At 33.6% G+C, this 21,699-nt stretch overlaps 1 protein-coding gene across 5 annotated transcripts in view; it reads left to right on the top strand.

Moving 5' to 3' along the window:
• Window positions 1-21,699, top strand: part of Eph (Eph receptor tyrosine kinase) — a 598,175-nt gene that overhangs the window by 199,931 nt on the left and 376,545 nt on the right. For 4 of the 5 annotated variants that reach the window (XM_072526023.1, XM_072526022.1, XM_072526021.1 and 1 more), the window contains exon 3: window positions 7,962-7,985. The exons of the other annotated variant lie outside the window; for it this stretch is intronic. In XM_072526023.1, coding sequence (XP_072382124.1) covers window positions 7,962-7,985 — 24 coding nt within the window. The remainder of the gene's footprint in view (window positions 1-7,961; window positions 7,986-21,699) is intronic. 5 annotated transcript variants of the gene reach the window in all.

Below are 21,699 nucleotides of genomic sequence, written 5' to 3'. Positions count from 1 at the left end.
TTCTCCCCGAAATTATACTGAAATATTACTGTGGGTGAAAGATAGTTATGACCGTTGTTGCATCACCTTTGACAATGTATAGGTTACATCCTACATTTACTTCAACTGCACCCTACTGCAGTTGAAAACGAACAGTCAGAAGAAATAATTCCAGACCACAGGTTTATAAATCTCAAACACAATATAATAATAGATGTATTTCTAATCTATTGTTACTTATAATTTATTTCTAATCTATTGTTACTTATATTATTTTATAGTATTTCTTTGGTGAATTTTTTTTAAATTTGTGAACATTTTTCTAATGCTACTTCGCATTAGAACAGGATTCGCCCTGTTCAGGCATGTATCAAGTCTCGACATTTTAAAATGGCCCAAGTCAAATTAAAAAATTTAAGTAAGCAGTGGTTTTTGCCCAACCCGGCCACTATTTGTCAAAATAACAATGTAAATTGTGAAAGTGAAGGTGGTACCCCCCGTGAAGGCTTCTTTAAAATATCTATCCATTCAACCTGTGACACTCAAAAATTAATGGTTGTAGGCCAGATTCGAGCTTGTCTGGAGTTAATTTGGTCGTATCTTAAAATTGTAGACTGTATTTGCTGCTTTACATAATATCAAGCGATCTTATCGTATTCATTGTCATTTACACAGCTCCACAACATACTTATTTTTGACACTTATTTGAATAAAGAATTTCTTGTAAATCTATTGATAACCACTCCTACCTTTATACTTTAGCAAACCTTTATTATTATTATTATATATATATATATATATATATATATATATATATATATATATATATATATATATATATATGAAAAATTACGTCGTTTCTAGATGTCACGACCATATTACATTTTTAAAAACGTAGCTCGATGTTTCAAATGTTTCTTAGAAAATGGAATGATTCCCAATTTTTTTGCGATTTACCGTTTATTCCAGATCATCATCAAGTTTTATACGTGTAAATATTAGGCGATTCAGGCTGTATCAAAGCCTGGTCTAAACTTATTATTTGTCGAATTGCATAAACCAGGTATTATGAACGGTAAGCAGTGTCTAATATCTTAAATGCCATCACCATTGCTATTTGCATTAAATGTATGGGTATATTTTAGTGCTAGAAGACAGTGATATATTCCATCAATGATAAAGATCAAATGGGAATGGAGAAATTAGGTTTTCAAGTGGCGATTTATTTCTTTCACTTACGTTTTCTGCACAAACTGACTCTGGAATTTATATACGGATATGTTTACAGACTTAATTTACAGTTGATTTTTAATTAATCTCTTTATCAAGCTGACTGTTAGGACTTGACATACTTGCCTGTGGCGCACCCAGGGGGGTTTTGGGGGGTTAAAACCAACCAGGGCATATAAAGTAAACAATATATAAAGAATAGTAGGAAAATTTAACTTGTCTTTCACACACAATACAAAAAATCCAAAACGCTGATTGAATAATTAAATTACCACTTTAAATATGTAGAACACAATAATTATTATTGTATAAATACGCAATAATTAATAATATTTTTCATTATATTTAGATATAGATACCTAATATTAGGCTTATAAAATTAGACAGAACGAGTCTGTTGCGAGTAGCATGCGCCCACAGGACTGTATCTGTGGTGGCCTTGTGGACTATCACGGGTTGTGTTCCTCTGCATGTGTTAGCAGTTGAAAAGAAAAGAGACATCTCTATGGGAGAAGAAAGCATTTGACAACAGCTATAAAAAAAAAGAAAGGGAAAGATCAATGGAAAAATGGCAAGAAGAGTGGAACAACAAGGAAGATGTTGCTCAGTGGACAAAGATGCTGATCCCGAGCCTAAGGGACTGGGTAGATTGTCTGTTTTAGGGCGTATCTTCTTATGTTCAGAAAGACAGATTCAGATAAATGCCTATACTGCGAATATTCCGACATTGTTACTCGCACAATGCTGAAGTGTAATAGATGTACAATGGAGAGAAACAGAATGTATAAATAAATAGGTATGAACCCTGTGACTGTAAGAGATGATCGTGAAGATGACGGGAAATACGGAGGGATGGAATAGTGTTCACAATTACATCCAAGCAGTCATTAAAAAGAAAGAAGAAGAAGAGAAACACCAACCAGGCTAATGACAGAGATAAGATCTAATTACTATTTTAATGGGAATAAGTTGCAATTGAAGGTTAAAATAAGTTTATTGACGTTTGAATTTTTAATCTTTGATCTTGCACTGATAACTTGTTTATACTCCAACAATTAATATAAAAAAGAATAGCGGTTGGTACAGAAGTACATCTAGCCTTCATAGACCTAGAAAAGGCGTATAATACAGTTCCAAGACTTAAATTGTGGCAAGATTTACAACTCGGCATTAGTCCATACCTTTTAGGAATAATCACAGAAGTATACAGGGATAACACTACTTACCTAAAAATCGGATATAGACTATCAGAGCCAATAAAAGTAACTAAAGGACTAAAACAAGGATGCAGTATGTCACCCTTACTGTTTAATTTATATATTGAGGCAGCCCTCCAAAATTGGAAAAACCACTGCCAGGGAATGGGAATCCCCATAGGAAATGAGGTACTGTTCTCCCTGAACTTTGCGGATGACCAAGTCATCCTAGCTCAAGATTCTTATGATCTAGAGAATTTATGATAAAGCGTCTATAGAGAGAATATTTAAAATAGGGGTTCCAAGTCAGCAAGAAGAAAACAGAATATTTACTTAATTATCAGTTCAGATGCAAGGTTTGAAGTGTTGATAGACGAGGACGTGGAAATCAAACAAGTAAAAAACTTTAAATATTTAGATCCACTCATTGCTAAGAACGGCTTGGGAGAAACCGAAATTAAACGAGAATTAATCAGGGACGTAACATTGTAGGATGTCTGAACTCCTTATGGTGGGATCACCACATTTCCAAAAGTAACAAAAAAAGAATAGGGCAAACCATGGTTGAATCAGTTCTTTGTTATGGCTCTGAAGTATGGACAATTAATGCAGACCTGAAGAGAAGATTGTTGACAGTTGAAATGGATTATTTGAGAAGAAGTGCTAGAACATCAAGGCAGGAAAGGAAGACTAACGAATCTATAAGAAATAACATGAATGCTACAGAAACGGTCATTGACAGAATAGAAAGAAGAGGTTCAAAATGGTTTGGACATCAATTGAGAATGCCTGACAAACGTTGGCCCCAAAAACTTCACAAATGGAAGCCCCCTAGAAGAAAAAAAAAGAGGTAGATCTCAACGCTCATGAAATGAAGGAATTAGAAGAGCGATGGAATAGACAGGTTTGGAGGAGGAGCATGCCTTGAACCGGGAGGACTCCCGGTGGAGAACGGGAATACGGCGATAGTTGTCTTCAAAATGTATTGTATTTACAAGTTGGATTAATGTCAAACGTCAATAACCTTTTTTAACCTTCAATTGTGGCTTATTCCCATTAAAATAGTAATTACTTTAAAATACCACAAGAACATAGCTTCAGAACAATAGATAAGATCTAGATAAGAGAAGGGAGTGTTCCAAAAATGTCGTCAGCCTTACAGTGGCCACCCCACTTTCGGAGTACGATACGTGCGACAGTCAACTGCGCATAAGTAAGAGAGGATGGTTTTAGTTGGTAGGCAGGATAATAGATACCTGAATCATTGGAACTGCTATCTTTAGTACTTTAAATTAAACTAAAACCCAAATTGTAGGTACTCAACATGGAGGTAGCATAAAAAAATTTCAAATGGGTGCGCCTAAGACAAATTCTGGGTGCGCCACTGATACTTGCTAAACTAATGGAATAATATAACAGTAACAAATTCTTTTTGATATACTAGATGTCACTTGCGATCACAAAATTGCGTAATTTTTTATGAATATGTCTAGATCCGTGCAGTTCTCCGTTTAATATCTACTGATCAAACGTAAACACTTAAAATAGTACTGTGTACCGGTGTACCTGTGTAAACACGAGTAAGAAAATTTGCAAATTAAGTTTAAATTACAGTAACAATAACCACCCGCTGTTTATTTAATTAGTTGATGTTAAAAAGTCTTTAAACAATCGTTGAATGCTGGGTTATTAGACGAAGGTAAAAAATCCTGAGATAATTATGCAAATAATAATTCATTATTATGATAAACCTGGTTTTTTTATTTTTTAATAAAGTTACAGTGTTAAATATAATGGCAATGTTCATATGTATTATGAATTAATGTCAGTAATTTAAATTTTTTATCTTTTGCTGTCGTTTAGCATCTTACAAGTACAAATGATAAGAATAGTTAAGAATTATTATGGGAACAGGCTGATTGTAAACTCATTTTTTCAGCAAATGCATTTTGTACTAAAACTTTTCATCACATAGCATTTTTCCAAAGGTCTTTATCTTATATCTTAATAACATTTGTCCGCTGTTAATAAAAAAGGACTTTTTCTACAACTCATACCAATGTTATAAACTATTTCTATAATTATACTAGTGCAAGTACTGAATCACGTGCTTGGAAAGTCAAATATTAAAAAGTATTTTTTATATATCGGCATTTGTTTTGTGGCGCACAGTTTCTCGAAGCGATGTCCATAAACGTTTCACTCATTCTACAATTTTGATGTGAGCCGAAATCTGTTAAAAAACTGCGGGCTTCTTTAAGCGCGATCTTCGAGTGCTATTAAGTCACTCGACAGAAAGAGAAAGACATAAGGAAAGAGAAGTGAGCCTCTGGCCAAAACGAGTTTATTCTCCAAGTGCAAGATCACGGTTCGAGAGGTTAACGACAACTGAAATTGTTCTTTGGAAATAACTTGATAAAACGATTTTGTATTTTGATCACCGTCGGTCGAGTCGGTCTGAATTTTATTTCTGTAGTTTATCTTAAGAGGTGTCATCATAAAGGCTGTTGATTTCTTTTTGTAATGAATATTAAAGGATGAAAATAAATTTTACCCTAAAATGATAAATATTTAGAAAATACTGAACAAAACCAAATTTTGTTTTATGAGGTTCTGAATGTTAAATATTGTATTGATATAGGATTAAGCCACAATTTATTGTCACAAAAATTACATTTTAAGTTTGTTTATGATGTTTTGATTTCCACTCCGTAGATCATTTTTTTAAGTTGTGAGAAGATTTAAAAGTTTTTTCAGTTGTACGGTTTATTACGTTTTCACGATATACAGTGACATATGTCTATATAAAAGGCTATGATGACAGTTGATAAGTCACACTGTAATGGACAGCCGGAGTTTGACGTCACGGCGGCCATATTGTTATTATTACTTTCCAAACAAAAGTTGAAATGCCCAATCTCAAGACTTTTTAATTTCTATAAAGTTAAAATTTTGCTTCCTCTTCTACTTTTTTTTTAAGTATAGTGTTTTTTACGATAATACCAACATAATTCAGTGTTCTATTTCTATGAAATATAGATTAAAAGTTTAAATTAAAGAAATTCTAACCTTACTTTATTGATACATGCATTTTATTGCTATTTTTATAAAACAACATGCTTTATTATTTACACAACCTTGTAAAATTGTTGTAGTTGCTATTAGAATACTTAGATATTGCAAAAAGCGGAGAGATTCTGTAAAAAAAAATGAAAAAATCAAGAAAAACACAAATTATCCACACTAAACAAGGTTTGTTTGGAAAGTTAAACTGACAGATGTCAATAAAATCTACGTCATCACTCCGGCAGTCCATTCCAGTCAACTAACGGCGCCATCTAGGAAATAAATATGAACTACCATTTTTCAATCATATTTTGTTCCTGACGTTATACGTTTATATGTTATGACGGGCTGTACGTTTAATTAATAATGCTGTATTAATTATATATTAATATAATTAATAATTAATTTTAATAATATTTTTAAAGTAGAATTTAATATAAAATAATTTAAAGAAATTTGAATTAATTAATTTTTTCGAAAATTGCTAAAAATATAAGTTACTGTAACATTGTAAGGTAAGATCAATGACGTATAATATATATTTATTATACGTCACTGGGCGTAAGACTGGGCGACTATTAAAAATAAACACGGCGACTATCGAAAGGGCACTACACAGTATCTTCATTATTATTAAGCGTATAGCGACATACGAGGTATCATAGAGGACAATAGATAAAAATAGATTTACTATAAGACAAATTTTGATTTATTGACTTAAAGAAGGCCTCTGGCTTAATACAAAATAAATAACTGATCGAATCCTAACATGCAACATAGCAAATGAAAGGGAAGGATATAACGAATATATTCATATAGAAAAAATAAACAAGGCGACTACCAAAAGGGCACAACACAGTATCTTCATTATTAATGAACGTATAGCAACATACGAGATATCATAGTGCACTATAGATAAAAATAGATTTACTATAAAACAAATTTTGATTTATTGTTTTAAAAAAGCCTTTGGCTGTATACAAAATAAACAACTAATCGAATCCTAACATGGCAAAAAAAACAAACAATGGTACTTTATGTTTTATGGTACCTTAAAGATTTTAGACGATTTAGAAGTTTCTGTTTACGGATTATTAAATGTGTTTACAACTTTAGGTAATTATAAGATTTTATTTTATATGTAAATAAAACATTTTTTTTTTTTAAATTTTATCGTAATCTAATTTACCATATGATTAGATCTTATTTTATCTACTATATCAAATTCTTGGATTTTATTTTATCTATTGTGTGAAATTATTGTATCTAATGAATTATATTTTATCAAATTTAACATTCTTAGATTTCTTTTTACCTAATTTATCAAACTCTTAGTCTTAGATTTTGTTTTATCTACTGCATTATCTATCAATGTAGTATTTTCACATTGTCTCTCACTAAATTTGACTAAGTCTTGATTGACTGATTTCAGTCCACGGGATTTCAGTTTATTACTGAATACTATCTTGGTCAAGGATGTCAGCTTTATTCTGAGAATCATTTTAGTTAAATGTACCTGAATATTTTCATCTGATTTTGACTGCAAGTTAGAAATATCAGGTTCTTGTCTGGTGATTTTATTTAAAATTTAGATAATGTTTTATAATAAAATACATTCGTTTTTATTACGAATTACATTAATTAGAGAAAACTCTTATCTAGTATTTCGTCGACATAATTTATCTTCTGAATTTTAATTATTCTATTTAAAGCAAACTCGAAGAATTCTAAACTTAAATGTGGTAAGGTAATGCTGAATTTAGAAAATTGATCACGAAATAAGAGAACTTTTGAAAGGAGAAGACATCGTTAGATTTATCAAAGCACAAAGACTCAAATGGATGGGATATCTAGAAAGGAGAGATCCAGAAGGAGTTACCAGGAAAATCACTATCTGGAGACCAGTAACACGTAGACCACAAGGACGATCCAAAACAAGGTGGAAGAACAAGATAATATACAAGAGGTAGAGGCCGCGATAGTAGTGTTAGATACCATGATGATGATTCTTCTTAAATCATTGTCTTACATTATTTGTAATACTTGCGCAGTAGCAAGTTTAAATAAATTATTTTTTCACGGAATTCGTATTTTCATAATCTTTTATCAGTTTTAAAGGAAATTGTGTGCTTGATGTTATTTTATTTTATTGTCCAAGGTTCCTCATTACAAGACATGATAAAGACTACTTACGGCAGGTATAGTGCAATAAGTAGTGGATACTATGATGATTTAATAACTAAAAAATTTTGCTTCGTGGATCTACTCTACTTGAATCGCAAAAAGATCAATTAAATTCTTATTAAAATATATTTTTCTTGTGAGGCAAACAATAATTCTTTTGTTTTCAGTTTTTTTAACAGTTCTTATTGTAGTTGATTCGCTTTTATGGTATTGTTTATTAATTAAAACTGTTTTTATTTTATTATTCATTAACATTTTTAATTATTTTGTTTAAATAATATTTAAATATTCTTGTTTGTATTCTAGGCGTTAATGAAGAAGCATCAAAAAGTAAGTTGAATTTCTACACTTAATTTACTAAATAAAATGCATAACAACAAAAGACCTAACATGAAAGATGTTTAGAACATCAAAACACTTCCCTAATAGATTGAGACACTTTAAAATAAACACCAAAGGATTTACGCACCGTTGGCCAAGCGTTCAACATCAAAATATGTATATTTCTAATAATTTCTTTGATATCTTTCTGGTCGATAATTACTTTATTGGATAAGATATAATTAAACAAGAAAGGTTAGAAAAAGTACATTGTTGCAAGAACAATAGTTCTAAATCATGTAGAGGAACTTCAAGTATCAAGACGGTTAATTGCTGTCGGTTTGGCAGATAGTCTCACGGACAGTGTACACCTTTTCTCTTAAGAATATATATTAAGCGGTTTAATAAGCCTTTATATTAGAATAGCAATAATAAATGGATAAGACTGACTATGTTGCTAAAGACAACAGCCTTGTTTTATGTTCAGTTTATGATTGTTTATTTGCTTTGGTTTAACCAATTCCTTGTAAAGTTTAGTTATTTAAATGATGATTTTAAAAAGTGATAACATTTATGTCTTTTAGATTAAGTTTTATTCAAGTTGAATTATTCAAGGGCCTCGTTAATTTTGGCAGAGTAGGATTACTCCTGTTTGTCTGCCTCTTATTCTGTTTCAGTCGTTGTAGACTGTACATTATCGTTCCACCTTTTTGGCGGCCTTCCAACGGGTCTTCTGTTATACGGCTTGTTGTTTTTACAGATGTTCACTAATCGCTCTGGTTCCATTCGGTTTACATGTTCGTTCCAGTTTTTTTTCTTGTTTTTATCTATGTGTATATGTGTTTAGATTGATAATTTAGAGAAGATGATAATGGTGGAGAGGTGATTTGAAAGTTAAACATAATATTGAATTTACTTTTTCATCTCTTAAGATTTTTTGTTGTTTTTATCTGTGTCGATAGTTTATCATCTACTGCAGAAAATAATCACATCCTGAGTTCTTCGGTTTCAATCTCCAGGGTCTATTTGGTCTTTCTGTGTTTCAATGTGTTCCATCCGTTGTCATTTTATTATCATTAAACGCTTAACATGCTAGTTTATTTTCTTTGTGTTTTGTATTTTGCCAATTTGTATCATGTTCATGGCAGTTTATTAACTGATCTACACATTTACAAACTTATTCAGCAAGTCGTTTAAACATATACGTGGGTGGTGTGTGTAAGTCTTTCCCTCGACACATTTTTTAAACTTAAATAATAAGTGACTCCGGCACTTTTCTTATGTAAAAGTGGTTTGAGTTAAATTTGCTGAAGTTTTGCAGAGGTATAGCTTTGATAATAGCTTTGAATAATACATATTTGGAAAATATACAGAGGTTTAGTAAATACGTGCAAACAACTTCAGGTAGTGATTATGCATGAAAAATAATGAAAGTTTGCTATATAAACGTATGCCTGCAAATGCTTCCTTTTCCAAGATACGGCGTGTTGACATATTTCTTAAAGTAACGATTTATTTATTTTCCTGAAACTGGTTAAGATATGCAAATGAAGTTTAATGGTTTTTTAGAGTTGGTTATTGCTCCTCTTTTAACATACAGGAATTGTGTATTCATCATTGTCGCGCAGACAGGTAATGACCTTAATTTTGTTAAAGAAAAAAATGATACGGCACAGATTTTTCAAATTAAAAATTATTTTTAAATTCTTCATTTAATTTTTCTAAAAAAATCTTTCTTCTTTTTGCAAAAAAATATAACTTCTTAACGCGTACTTTTCATTCTTTTAATGCATTCTTAAGAAATATCTAATACAATAACATTAAACCAGAACAATAAGAGAAAGTATCACTAACACAATTTTAAATAGGCGCAAAGCTACAAAAAATGTTCAAAATGTCCTCCATGAAATGTGACACAAGATGCAACTCTTAGGTCGAGCATCCAAAACACAAATCTTAAAATAGCTGTTGAAAACTAGTGGGAAACTAGTTTCCCACTAGTTTTCAATCTCCCACATAGTGGGTGCTGGACCTTAGCCTCATTGGTTGTCATAGTCGAGTCGTCAAATCTTCATGGTGTTTTTTTATTTACTTACGTAAAAGTGTTTTAGTTAAATTGGCTGAAACTGTTGTCCCAATTGGCCCCAAGACTAAAAATCCATTGTTTCTGAGTTATAGAGCTTCAAAATATCGGTTTTTAATTAAGATGTTTTATTATTTTTGCATAAAAACGTAGCCATATGGAAAAAAAGAGACTATTTTTTATCACAAATTAAACCAAGCATTCAAAAACGATTTTTAATTTGAAAAATCTGTGGCGTAAAACTTTTTAGTTTAAAAATTGAGACCAATGATGAAACTAAATTCCTAATCGTATGTCAAGAAATGCACAATAACCAACTCTTAAAACCCATTAAATTTCATTCGCATATATCAAACAGTTTCAGGGCAATAAATAAATGTTAGTTTGTAAGAAAAATTTCAACATACCGTATCTCGGAAAAGAAAGCATTTGCGAGCATACTATTCAGCAAACTGTCATTATTTTTCATGCAGAATAACTCTGTGAAGTTAGTTGCACGTATTTACCGAAACTCTGTATATTTCACAAATATGTAAAACCGACACTTTAAACCTCTGTAATTTTTTAGCAGCCTGTACAAAGCCTACATCGTTTAAACGTTACAGTCAATTAAACTGAAACCACTTTTAGTCACGAAAAGTACCAGGGTCCTTTCTGGAAAATAATCTAAGCCATCCCTTCGTATTTTTTATGACGTTTACTATCTTACAAAATGAGGGGCGAACGCTAACTATATTCTAAGATAATTTTGAATGGAACCAAAAACTAATCGTGGAAATGTTCCATAAAAAACAATATGAACAGGTACCTTCTTCTGTAACCCGAACCGTCGTCATATATTACTTCGTGTCTCTTTTATTTATTTTCATGAATTTTCTTTTGAAAATTCATATAACTTTTTACTCTTTTTTGCATTTTCGTCATTCTATTTCTATGAATACATGAAAGAATTATATTTTAAAGAGAAAGCTTTACGACTATTATTGTGATTAAAGTTTGAATTTATTCAGTTACATAATTAGTTTCGTTTTTGGATTTCACCACTGTAATTTTATGGACATCAGCACTCACGTCACACTGATTAGTGTTGTGGAAACTCCTCCGGGGAGATTGTTCGATGAAGAGAGTATACTGCGAATAACTCAATTTACGTACGTACTACGTGACGAGCTCAGATGGAGTAAGTTACTTTGAAGAAAAGGGAACTATCTTATATGTCAAGGGAATAGAAGGGTCTTTTTAATTCAGTGATTGTAGTTTCTTGTTTGAGACGAAAAGGAAACTGCGAGTAAAAGTATTTATTAGCTAGACTCTAGTTAATAAATTTGGTTTTCGTATTTTCATCTTTGTCTCCTTTACCGGTTTAATTAAGAAAACTCATAATTTTGTGACAGTTTGGGACTTAAATTTTTATTTGCGAATATACAAATTTCGGTACAAATTTGCGAAATCATAGTAATATTCTATATTAATGAAAAAGACAGCAAAGATTTGATTTCACGTACAAAGCGTCTATGTATCTGTTGATACGTATTTCGACTTAAGTCTCATCAGAACAGTTATTCATAGGCGTTCTCAACGTGAAAAATAAATCTTTTCTGTCTTTTTAGAAGCAACAATAAAATGACTTCGTTATGGACGCAATAGCGACATCTGATAGAAAAATCGGTAAGATAGTTTCGAAACAAATTCAGATTTCTGCTTTAATCTGAACCTTCTAAAATTGTAAGGTATAACAGACGTTGATAAAGATATTAATAGAGACATGGGGAATCTAAAATTTGCATTCCACGACATGTCTATCAACTAAGCAGAAATCCTTAACGAATTTGTTTCTTTTACTCATACAGAGTAGATCCAAATAAAATGAAAAAGACAGCAAATATTTGATTTCACGTACAAAGCGTCTATGTATCTGTTGATACGTATTTCGACTTAATAAGTCTCATCAGAACAGTTATTCATAGGCGTTCTCAACGTGAAAAATAAATCTTTTCTGTCTTTTTAGAAGCAACAATAAAATGGCTTCGTTATGGACGCAATAGCGACATCTGATAGAAATATCGGTAAGATAGTTTCGAAACAAACAAATTGTTTCGAAACTATCTTACCGATTATTCTATATTACTTTGAAGTGAATAACGCAGATATGTAAGAGACTGGTAGATAAGATACCTCAAGTCCTGCCAAGAGAACTGAAATTTTTTAGCCTTATTTTACTGTTCTATGAATCTTGTATAAGTTATATTGTTATTTTGCTTCATTGGTAATGTGGTGAACGCAACCTGGGCAGAAATCGATTGAATTCTTTTTAAAACACAAACATTATCAGAAAATTGGTTCCTCATTTGTTCTTGATTGTGCTTCGTATAAAAGCTTCCTTATGCTTCCTGATTTTCTTTTGAGATGAATTAAATTATCTTCGTCGATCGTCATTCAGCTACATCCATATTTAGTAGTACATATACGTTCAATTTGTTGTGTTGGTCGATAATTACAACTAAGTTTATTAGAGATTTATGCCATATTTATATTGCCATATGATTAAAGAAGGAAGTATTTTGGATGAATAAAAGCTCTATTTTATCATGGGCACTTTAAATTTTATTTTGTAGATTGCACAAAGGCGTTTAACGCCATTCTACTTCTTATTTACGGCAAACAAAATCATATTCTACTGAAAATGCTATATCGGATGCACTTATAGTGATACTAAATTTTATTATTTCTACAGAGTATCAACCATCCTGTAAACGTACCGAAATCGATGTACAGTAAAATAGGTCAGCTGTATGCAACGTTAGCTGAGCACGAAAGAGAGAGAGGAAAGTTCATGTTGCTCGCTGTAACGTCGGAATGCATTTACTCCGAATGTTCTGCCACATTAGCATATTTATCAGCATTTTAGCTATTAGCATATTATAACATCGCAAGGGAAACTTTGAAAATTATCTCGGCGTTGGTTTTGTGCTACAGAAGAACAACTAGTTATTACTATGGCTGGAAAATTGAAAAGGAAAAGGTCTTTTGTCGGTTGAATAAGAAAGAGAAATGGATTTTATTCGCAGACAGTAAATAGTAAAGAAATAAGAAATCGATTTTGTAGACAACTGTAGACTGAAAATTATGATCAGTGACCACAAAAAAATATAAAGTGACTTAGAAGAAAATCATTGCACAGCACATGAAATTTTTGACATTTTTTGATGTTCTTGAAGGGCGGATGACTACTGGTTACTAAAAAGTCGGAAGATCGGGGACGCTGGTCAAACCGTAAAACCGTAGACAAATCTATACAAATATTAGAGTCTGGCCTTTTAAGGCATATTGCAGACTCGGAAAGATATTCTTTACTATAAGTGACTATAAGAATTCTCAATGATGCCAACCAGGCATATCCACCAACAAAGAAGTGACTTCTTCAGTAGTAGATAAACTAGATGGAAAAACGTAGGGTTTAAAGTGGCAAAAACAACAATTAGGGGTACACCAACAGCAACTATGGTGATGTACACTGCGAGAAAATCTGAATAACATGATGGTTAGATCAGGATATAGCAACATCATAAATGAAATACGTGATACTCTATGGATCATGATTTCTGACTATATGGTACCCAAATATAGACCCAAAGTACCTGTCCAGGTACACTTTCGCCCACAAAAGGAATGGAGAAAAGGGATTACAGAACGGAGCGCTTTCATAAAGAGAAAAAAGTATAAGATACAATTGATGATGAGAGCCAAATAGACTAATCGAAATCTTCATACTAATTAATACAATTATATTGTTGATTAAAAGCTAAATATAATGTTTAAAAAAATTTCATATACAAAGAATTAGAATTAAGAAATTATCTCCTGAAAAATTCATTGACTAACATTGCGTTACTTGCTAACTCAGTTTTATAGCAGTTCCTTTTTCTTTTATGAAGCTTCGTTTAACACTAAATAATAGTAATAATAGTTAACGGTAATAAAAGTAACACTATTTCCACTTTGTTTTTATGATATCCTGAAGAGTGGCTATTAAGATTGATAAAGGAATTGGTAAGTGTGAGCATAGTTTCGGATGCAAGCCTATCAACATGTTTCATGCTTATGTGAGCATCTATAATTGTTAGATTATAAACATCGACTGCATACGGTAAAACTTGTGATAGATTTTCGTTTTATCTATTCTATATAATTTTAACTGCATCTGTAATAACTATGGTTTCTGGATAGTGAAATAAATAGCGAATTTTGAATAATTAAGTAATCAGTAATACACAAATGAGCTTCATGGATTTTATGAATACATTATAGATAACCAAAAAAAATAGCAATTTACGGCTACGTTTTAAAGAAGTATGTATTTTACTTTATTCGTTAGAAATCTCTGGAAATCTTTTAAAATAGCAGGAATTTTAAAACATAATTCGAATACATAAAGACATGTACAAACAAATTCATCATCAAATAAGTTTTTCACTCCAAGGAAGCTGCAATTGTTTTCACTTAAAAACCTATTTTCCATGTATTTCTTTTGGGGATTTTGTTCCTTGCTTACTTTGATAATAGTTCTGTCCAAAGCATGCCTCATTGTTGGTCATATAGTTTCTTATAAAATTTCATCTTGTTATTTCACTTACTTTTTACGTCCTTGATATATATATATTTTTTTATTTTTCCAAAAAGATGTATTTCCTAACTTCTTCTTTAGGTGCCATATTAGGTCATACTAATGTTGGCAATTACATTGTCGAGTTTTTTACGTTTTTCAGCTAATCTGAATAGTTATTTGGCACTGCGAATATTCTTGTCGAATCGCCAATGTTCTTGAGCCATTATATCTGCTTCATTACAATTCCTCTGCGACCCTTGATTTTACCTTTCGTGATAAGCTGAAGGATTATGTACCGGTCTCCTCTAAGAACATGCCCTATGTATGAAATTTTTCTTATTTAATAGTTTTGAATAACTTTCGAACGGCATTGGCTTTATTTAACATAGCTTCGTTAATCTGCAAGTTTAGCGTCAGCCGCTGAACAGTACGGACAGTCGGTGCCGTGCGTGAGTGTAAGCACGACAACGCGGAGAAAAACGTAAGCAGCGGCCGAGGCCACTAGAGGCAAAAACCGGGGAAATTTGTATTAATCGAATCTTTACGGAGGCCAAAATCGAGGCACAGGCAAGTGAAAAAGTAAACGGGCTTAGCCTGTCGGGATACTCCCTGTGCTAAGATTGGGATGACACTGTGAGGTGTAATATTTTAGAAATTACACCTGGCAGACACGGCCCCAAGGTCAGGGAGGTGAGAAATTCAAGCGGATCCCACTCTAGTTCTGCCTAGAGCGTGAACTTCCGAGTAAAGGTACTGGGTGGCACTCAGAAGCCGTGTTGACAACGTGTCAGACGGTCAAAAAATAAGCTTTACTCCAAAGGTTAGGACTTCCACCCCCACGCGAAAATGGATCGCTCACGATCCCCACCCGGCCGAAAGGCCACTCCAAGCCCCAATGGTTATAGTTCGAGCTACAAACTCAACTATAACATCTATGATGCCCTCCTAGAAGATCAGGACACGAATTACGAGATCTTCGAAGATCTCCCCACCGAGGACATAGACCAAAGGGACTTCAAACGCCCCAAAACTAAGAAAAAGAGGACAAAAGACCGCGCGGAGGGAAACCGCGAAAAAGAAATGTACACCACGGACGACGACGTACCCCTCGATAAACGAGCCACAACAAAAAGGATGAGACAAAGGAGCAGTGGTGACGAAAAGTCCGAACAGGCAAAGATGAAGTCGCTATTGAAAGAAAAAGATGCCGAAATAACAGCACTAAAACAAAAAATAGAAGAACTGCAGGATACGATAGTAGCCTCGCAAAGAACAATAATTAGCCACATTTACTCAAAGTTTATTAACTTTAATCCAAGCGAAAAGTCCAGAAGATTACAGGACTATGGTGAAAATCATAGAGGAGTATAATCAAAAAACACCTATACAATGCATTGCTTTCCCACTAGAGGAAGACATCAAACCAAGAATGGTTGTAAGAGGACTACCTCCAAACAAAGATGTTACAGAAATGTTCAATACTCTCAAAGAAGAGTATGATATCGAATGTGAATCGATAAAGAACATGATTTCAAGAAAGAGCGACAAAAGAAATCTACCAATGTTTGTGCTGACACTGGAGAAAGAGGACGTGGAAAAAGCCAGGCGCATCACTAATCTGATGCATATGAAGGTCCACATCGAGGACCTCAGAAAAGCAACTGGGTCCACGCAGTGTTTCAACTGTCAGGGGTACCACCACGCTTAGAGAGCATGCTTTAAGACACCTCGATGCGTACGATGCGGTGAAAATCACTCCACAAGAAATTGCCAAATGCCCCGAGAACAGAAGGCAAAATGTGCCAACTGCCAGGGACAACACCCGGCAAACTTCAAAGGATACTCCAGATGCCCAACCTGGGGAAGAAAATAACCACAAAGACTACAAGCCCCGCAAAAAAGGCCGCAACAAACATCAAGCGGACCTTGAGAACACCATCTTGATCTCGAAACAACAGCAATACGGACTAGTGAACTCAGTTAAGGAACTGGTCACTAGAAATGACCACGAGGCGATCGCAGACATAAAGCTAGCACTGAACTATTGCAAGCAAATAGGGGATACTTGAGGATAGGCTCGAGGACGAGGACATCGACTTAGCAGATGAGGACATCGACTTCATAGAAGAAGTCGAAAGACAAAGAGAAAGACCCGAAAATCCAAACGAAATCATCCCTCCTACATCACCGGATGAGTTAAACGAGCTAATTAAAAACAGCTCGCCGAAAAAGGCATCTGGTCCAGATAAAATAACGAACTTCTTCTCATTGTGCCGTCTTCTTTCGAAGGTTGGCGATCCAAATGGCAATTGTAGTTTTGGAAACTGCTGCGCGAAAGATCTCTGCGGATGAGCGGTCTAACCATCCCCTCAGGTTGTTCAGCCACGAGTTCTGGCATCTTCCTAATGATCTTTTGCCCTGTACTTTTTCTTCCAGTATAACTTGAAGTAATTCATATGTTTCGCCTCTCAACACATGACCCAAGTATTGCATTTTCCTCTCTTTGATTATTCTTAGTTATTTCTTTTGTTTACACATGCGACGAAGTACCTCAACATTAGTAACTCTTTGTACCCATGGAATCCTCAACATTCGTCTATATATATACATCTCAAAGGGCTCTAAAATACTTACCAGCGAGAGCCATAGTATATTTAACAAATATAATCAATGCGATGCTAAGATTAAAGAAATTCCCAAACAGATGGAAAGAGGCCCATGTCATAATGTTACCAAAGCCCGGAAAAAACAGCACATTTCCGCAAAACTACAGGCCAATAAGCTTGCTACCTGCAATCAGTAAGATTGTAGAGAGAGTAATACTCAGCAGACTCCAAGCTGAAACAGACAGACTAGATATAATACCCGAAGCCCAATTCGGTTTTAGATCAGAACACTCCAGTGAGCTACATGTACTCAGATTAACAGAGTACATAGCAGCTGGACTTAATGATAAACAATACACAGGAGCTGCCTTCCTAGATGTAAGCAAAGCTTTCTACAGAGTCTGGCATAAAGGACTAATCTACAAAATGAGAAGATACGGCTACAGCGGAGGCGGAACAATGACAGAGTTCGAATAGAACAAGTCCTATCTGAACTCGAGAATCCGGAGGCTGGAGTTTCACAGGGAGCGGTACTGTCACCTCTACTGTACACGATATACACAGCAGATATACCTAGAACACCAGGTACATTACTAAGCCTCTATGCCGACGACACAGCGATAGCGGCCAAACACAAAAATGTAGACATAGCGGTAAACAACTTACAAACAGCGCTAGATGACATAGAAGAATGAAGTTTAAAATGGAAAATCGCTATAAACTCCGAAAAGACACAGGCTGTACATTTCAAAAAGAGGCACCAACACCCAGAAGAACAGGTGACTGTACAAGACAATCCCATCGAGTGGAAAAGCGAAGCAAAATACCTAGGAGTAATCATGGACAAAGGTTTAGTAAACACCTAGACGCTACAATACAAAAAGCCAAAATGGCAAGAGCATCAATAAGAGGCCTAGCAGGAAGAAAAAGCAAACTCCAAATAAAAACCAAAATAAGATTAATAAATAGTATAATTCTTCCTATACTAACAAATGCGTCTCTCGCATGGGGACACATATGTAACACAACAAAAAAGAAAATACAAGCGGCACATAACAGCAGCCTAAGAGAAGCAGTCAACGTACCGAGATACGTTGCAGAAAGATTCCTCTTCAGAGAATTACAACAAATTAGAGTGACTGATATAATGAAGGAAAAAGCAAGGACAAAGTTCGTGCAGATAGAGAACCATCCTAGTCACATATTGCGAGAGATCATGAGGTACGACGCTTTCCACAGATGGAAGCACAAGAGACCCAAACAACAAATAGTAGAATAAAACCAAACGTACTAGAGAGAAAATCAGTAAATACACCAGAGAGAACCAAGTCGCCGAACTGAGCCTAGCTCAGAGCGGAGACTTGAGGCCCAAGTAAGCAATTTTAGTTCACGGATAAGCCACAGTAAGATCACAGGATTATAGCGACAATGCGCTGTCCTGAGTTTTGAATTCGGTTAGGAAACCATGTTGGAGTTCTATTACCCAGGACTACCACATGAAGAGCATTTGGCGGATAGTTGTGCCCCTATCGCGCATCAGAGTGCTATAGGGGGAAAGAGATGGTCTGGAGCATTGGAGCGCGGTGGAGTGACTCCTGGTTTTACTCGAGTTAATACACCTCGATCGAAATATGTTGACCGTCATCATTTCCCGAGTGGTATACCATATAGTTGTCAACAATACAAACACCACTATTTGGCCACCTCATATCGCTTATGCTCATTATACCTACTCCAAGTCTGGTCATTTCTTGAATGGTATTATGAAGTTTCCAGCCTGATACATTGTCTTCACATCCCAGGTACATATTTTGATAATCAACTCTGAAGTTTTCAGAGAGACTTTTCCAGTTCTGTCACAGGGGTTTTTTGGGTTACGACCTGTGAGGCTCTGTGATCTAGAGGTGGATCACTCCCCTGCCGAATCTTGGCTTCCGCATTCCATGATTAATAGCTGTTTCTACTTTAGTTGTATTTGCCATGATAGCTGTACTAGAGATGTCATTAGGGACCTTTGATGCAGTGGTTTCTCGTTGCCTTCTGCATTCCGATGCCGTTGACCAGTTTTTTGGTTCTTCCGCCTACGAGACCAATTTCTCAATCTCAGAACAACAGAGTGCCCTTCCACTTACCAGCTCATCCGCCCGAAGCCGATGGCCAGTAAATGGTGGATTTCTTATCCCTTATTCCCGGATTCTTATTAACTCAAATCTGTAGGTGATTATTTTTCTTGAATTATGCTTATTACTTTCACAATTACTTTTCTTGACTAAAAAATGTGACATGTATATTTTAAACAAATTAATATTTATAAACTTTGTATAATTATAAATAAAAATAGTACAATTAAGTATGTAAATTGTGATACTATGTTAATTATATATACAGATTAATTCCATAAGTTTTATTTATATAAAAAGTTTATAACAAATACTTTGTTGAAAATATATTTTTAATGTTTTCGAGAAAAAGTAATTATATAAATAATAAGCATAATTTAAGAAATATTGACAGGTATAGATTTGATTTTTAAATAAAAAATTAATTTTTGTAAAATTTATTGGTAAAGCAAATTATAACTATAATACATAGATATTTAAGTTGCTTATTATTTCATAACCTTTTATGCTAATAATAATAAGAGAAAAGTAAAATTTTGGAAACTAAATATTTATTTTAAATTGTTTAAACAAATTACTGGGGTAAATAATTAATTCACAAATTAATTAAATGCATCTTTATGATATATCCCACCAGGTACCCCAATTGCATAATTAAATTGCATATTGTTTATAAACAAAGCTCCGGTGAATTTTTGAAAAAAAGGCTAATTCGAGTTTTAAAGGTCTTAGGACATGTAACAATAAAACACTGAAAACTTTGTTTTCAAATGTTTTTAAATGTCTTAGGACATTATGCTTTTTTTGGAATTCGTTTAAAAATGTCCACATAACTAATACAAACAAATTAATTTCTTATTTTATCGCGTATGTTATTTTAATTGTTTATAAGCTTAAAATCACAGTACTGCCAACTTATTTTACAACATTTAGGAGAAAATTTTTAATCGTTATATGATTTTATTAAATACAGTGAGCCGTTTTCTTTAATCTGGTGCTTTCAGTATTTATGTAGACCCAACAGTTTACGCATAATAACGTTGTAGATAAAGGTTTTTGGGATAAACAATTTCAATTTAATAACTAACAAAAATAACTTTGTAAACCCTTATTAAGGATTTTCTATGCTTTTTTAGTAAAATTGTGTCACTTTTCTATATAATTGAGTGGCGCGCAGCTGTAAGAGCATTATTCTTACACAAAATAATTTCTACTCCATTTCTATGACGCTGCGTATATGCTTCTATACTACGCCTAAAAGCAGGTCTTCTACTTATGCTTAATTCGTCGAATTCGAATGTTCTTTTTATCCACCTTCATCATCGTTGTGGTCTTCATCTATAACTCTAGACAAGTGTCCCTGACGGTGAGCTAGCGATCAGTCTGGCCAGCTGAACTCATGTTTTTTATAGAGGTGTTACTCCTCTATCCTTCCTCTTTTTTCCGGGCTTCGGGCCCACTGCATCGGTTATATTACTTATTAATTTTAGATTTGTTTTTTAATTGGGTCTTTTTAATAGTATTCTCAAATATTTCAAATTATCCAGTCGAAATATTTGGGAACTCTGTGGCATAAAAACGCATGAAAGAGTATGAATCTTTAGGTGTACGGTCTTTATATAGGACTGCTCAAAGCAAAAAAAAATTAAATATCGATTCCTTCTTGTCTCAATTTTGTACACGAATTCCTAAAAATAAGATGCTTCGCTGACAAACTTCGAATACAATACAACATGAAATGCAAATGAGCTTTGTCATGAAAACTGAGCTATCGATAATTTTCAAACGGAGAATAAATGATTCAACTCATTGACAATTTATCGAGTTTGTCAAGCAATGATTACGCGAAATATCTCAGTTTTTCCAATCTCATATATATCTCATGTAAGATGCAAAAAACTATCGTCCTTTTAATTAACTTTCGATTTGCGTCATTGGCTCTAATACCATATTTGGACCTTTGCCTTTTTTGGGATATTCGGAAACCATCTTTCTTTGAATATTCTTCTCAACTCATGTACACTCTTTTTCAAATCATCATTTTTAAATCGTTCTTTTGAATTATTTATATATCTGTCTTGCTTCATTTGCCTCGTATATCACAAAAACATCTAAAACGAATATTTCTACATTTTTAACTAGATCTCTAGTATCTTACTCCTTGTAATTTTATAACGACAAAACATTGTGACAACGTACTCCAATGAACAATTAACAATATTACCATCAAGTCGAACTGATAGCATTAATTATTCAACAGACTGACAACTTTGTATAACAATCAGGTTTTCTTTAGACCTATGCCTAC

The sequence above is a fragment of the Diabrotica undecimpunctata genome, chromosome 3 (genome assembly GCF_040954645.1).
Source record: "Diabrotica undecimpunctata isolate CICGRU chromosome 3, icDiaUnde3, whole genome shotgun sequence".
Classification (NCBI taxonomy): Eukaryota; Metazoa; Arthropoda; class Insecta; order Coleoptera; family Chrysomelidae; genus Diabrotica; species Diabrotica undecimpunctata.
Note: the sequence above shows the minus strand (reverse complement) of the source record. Positions and strands in the feature narration are given on the sequence as shown.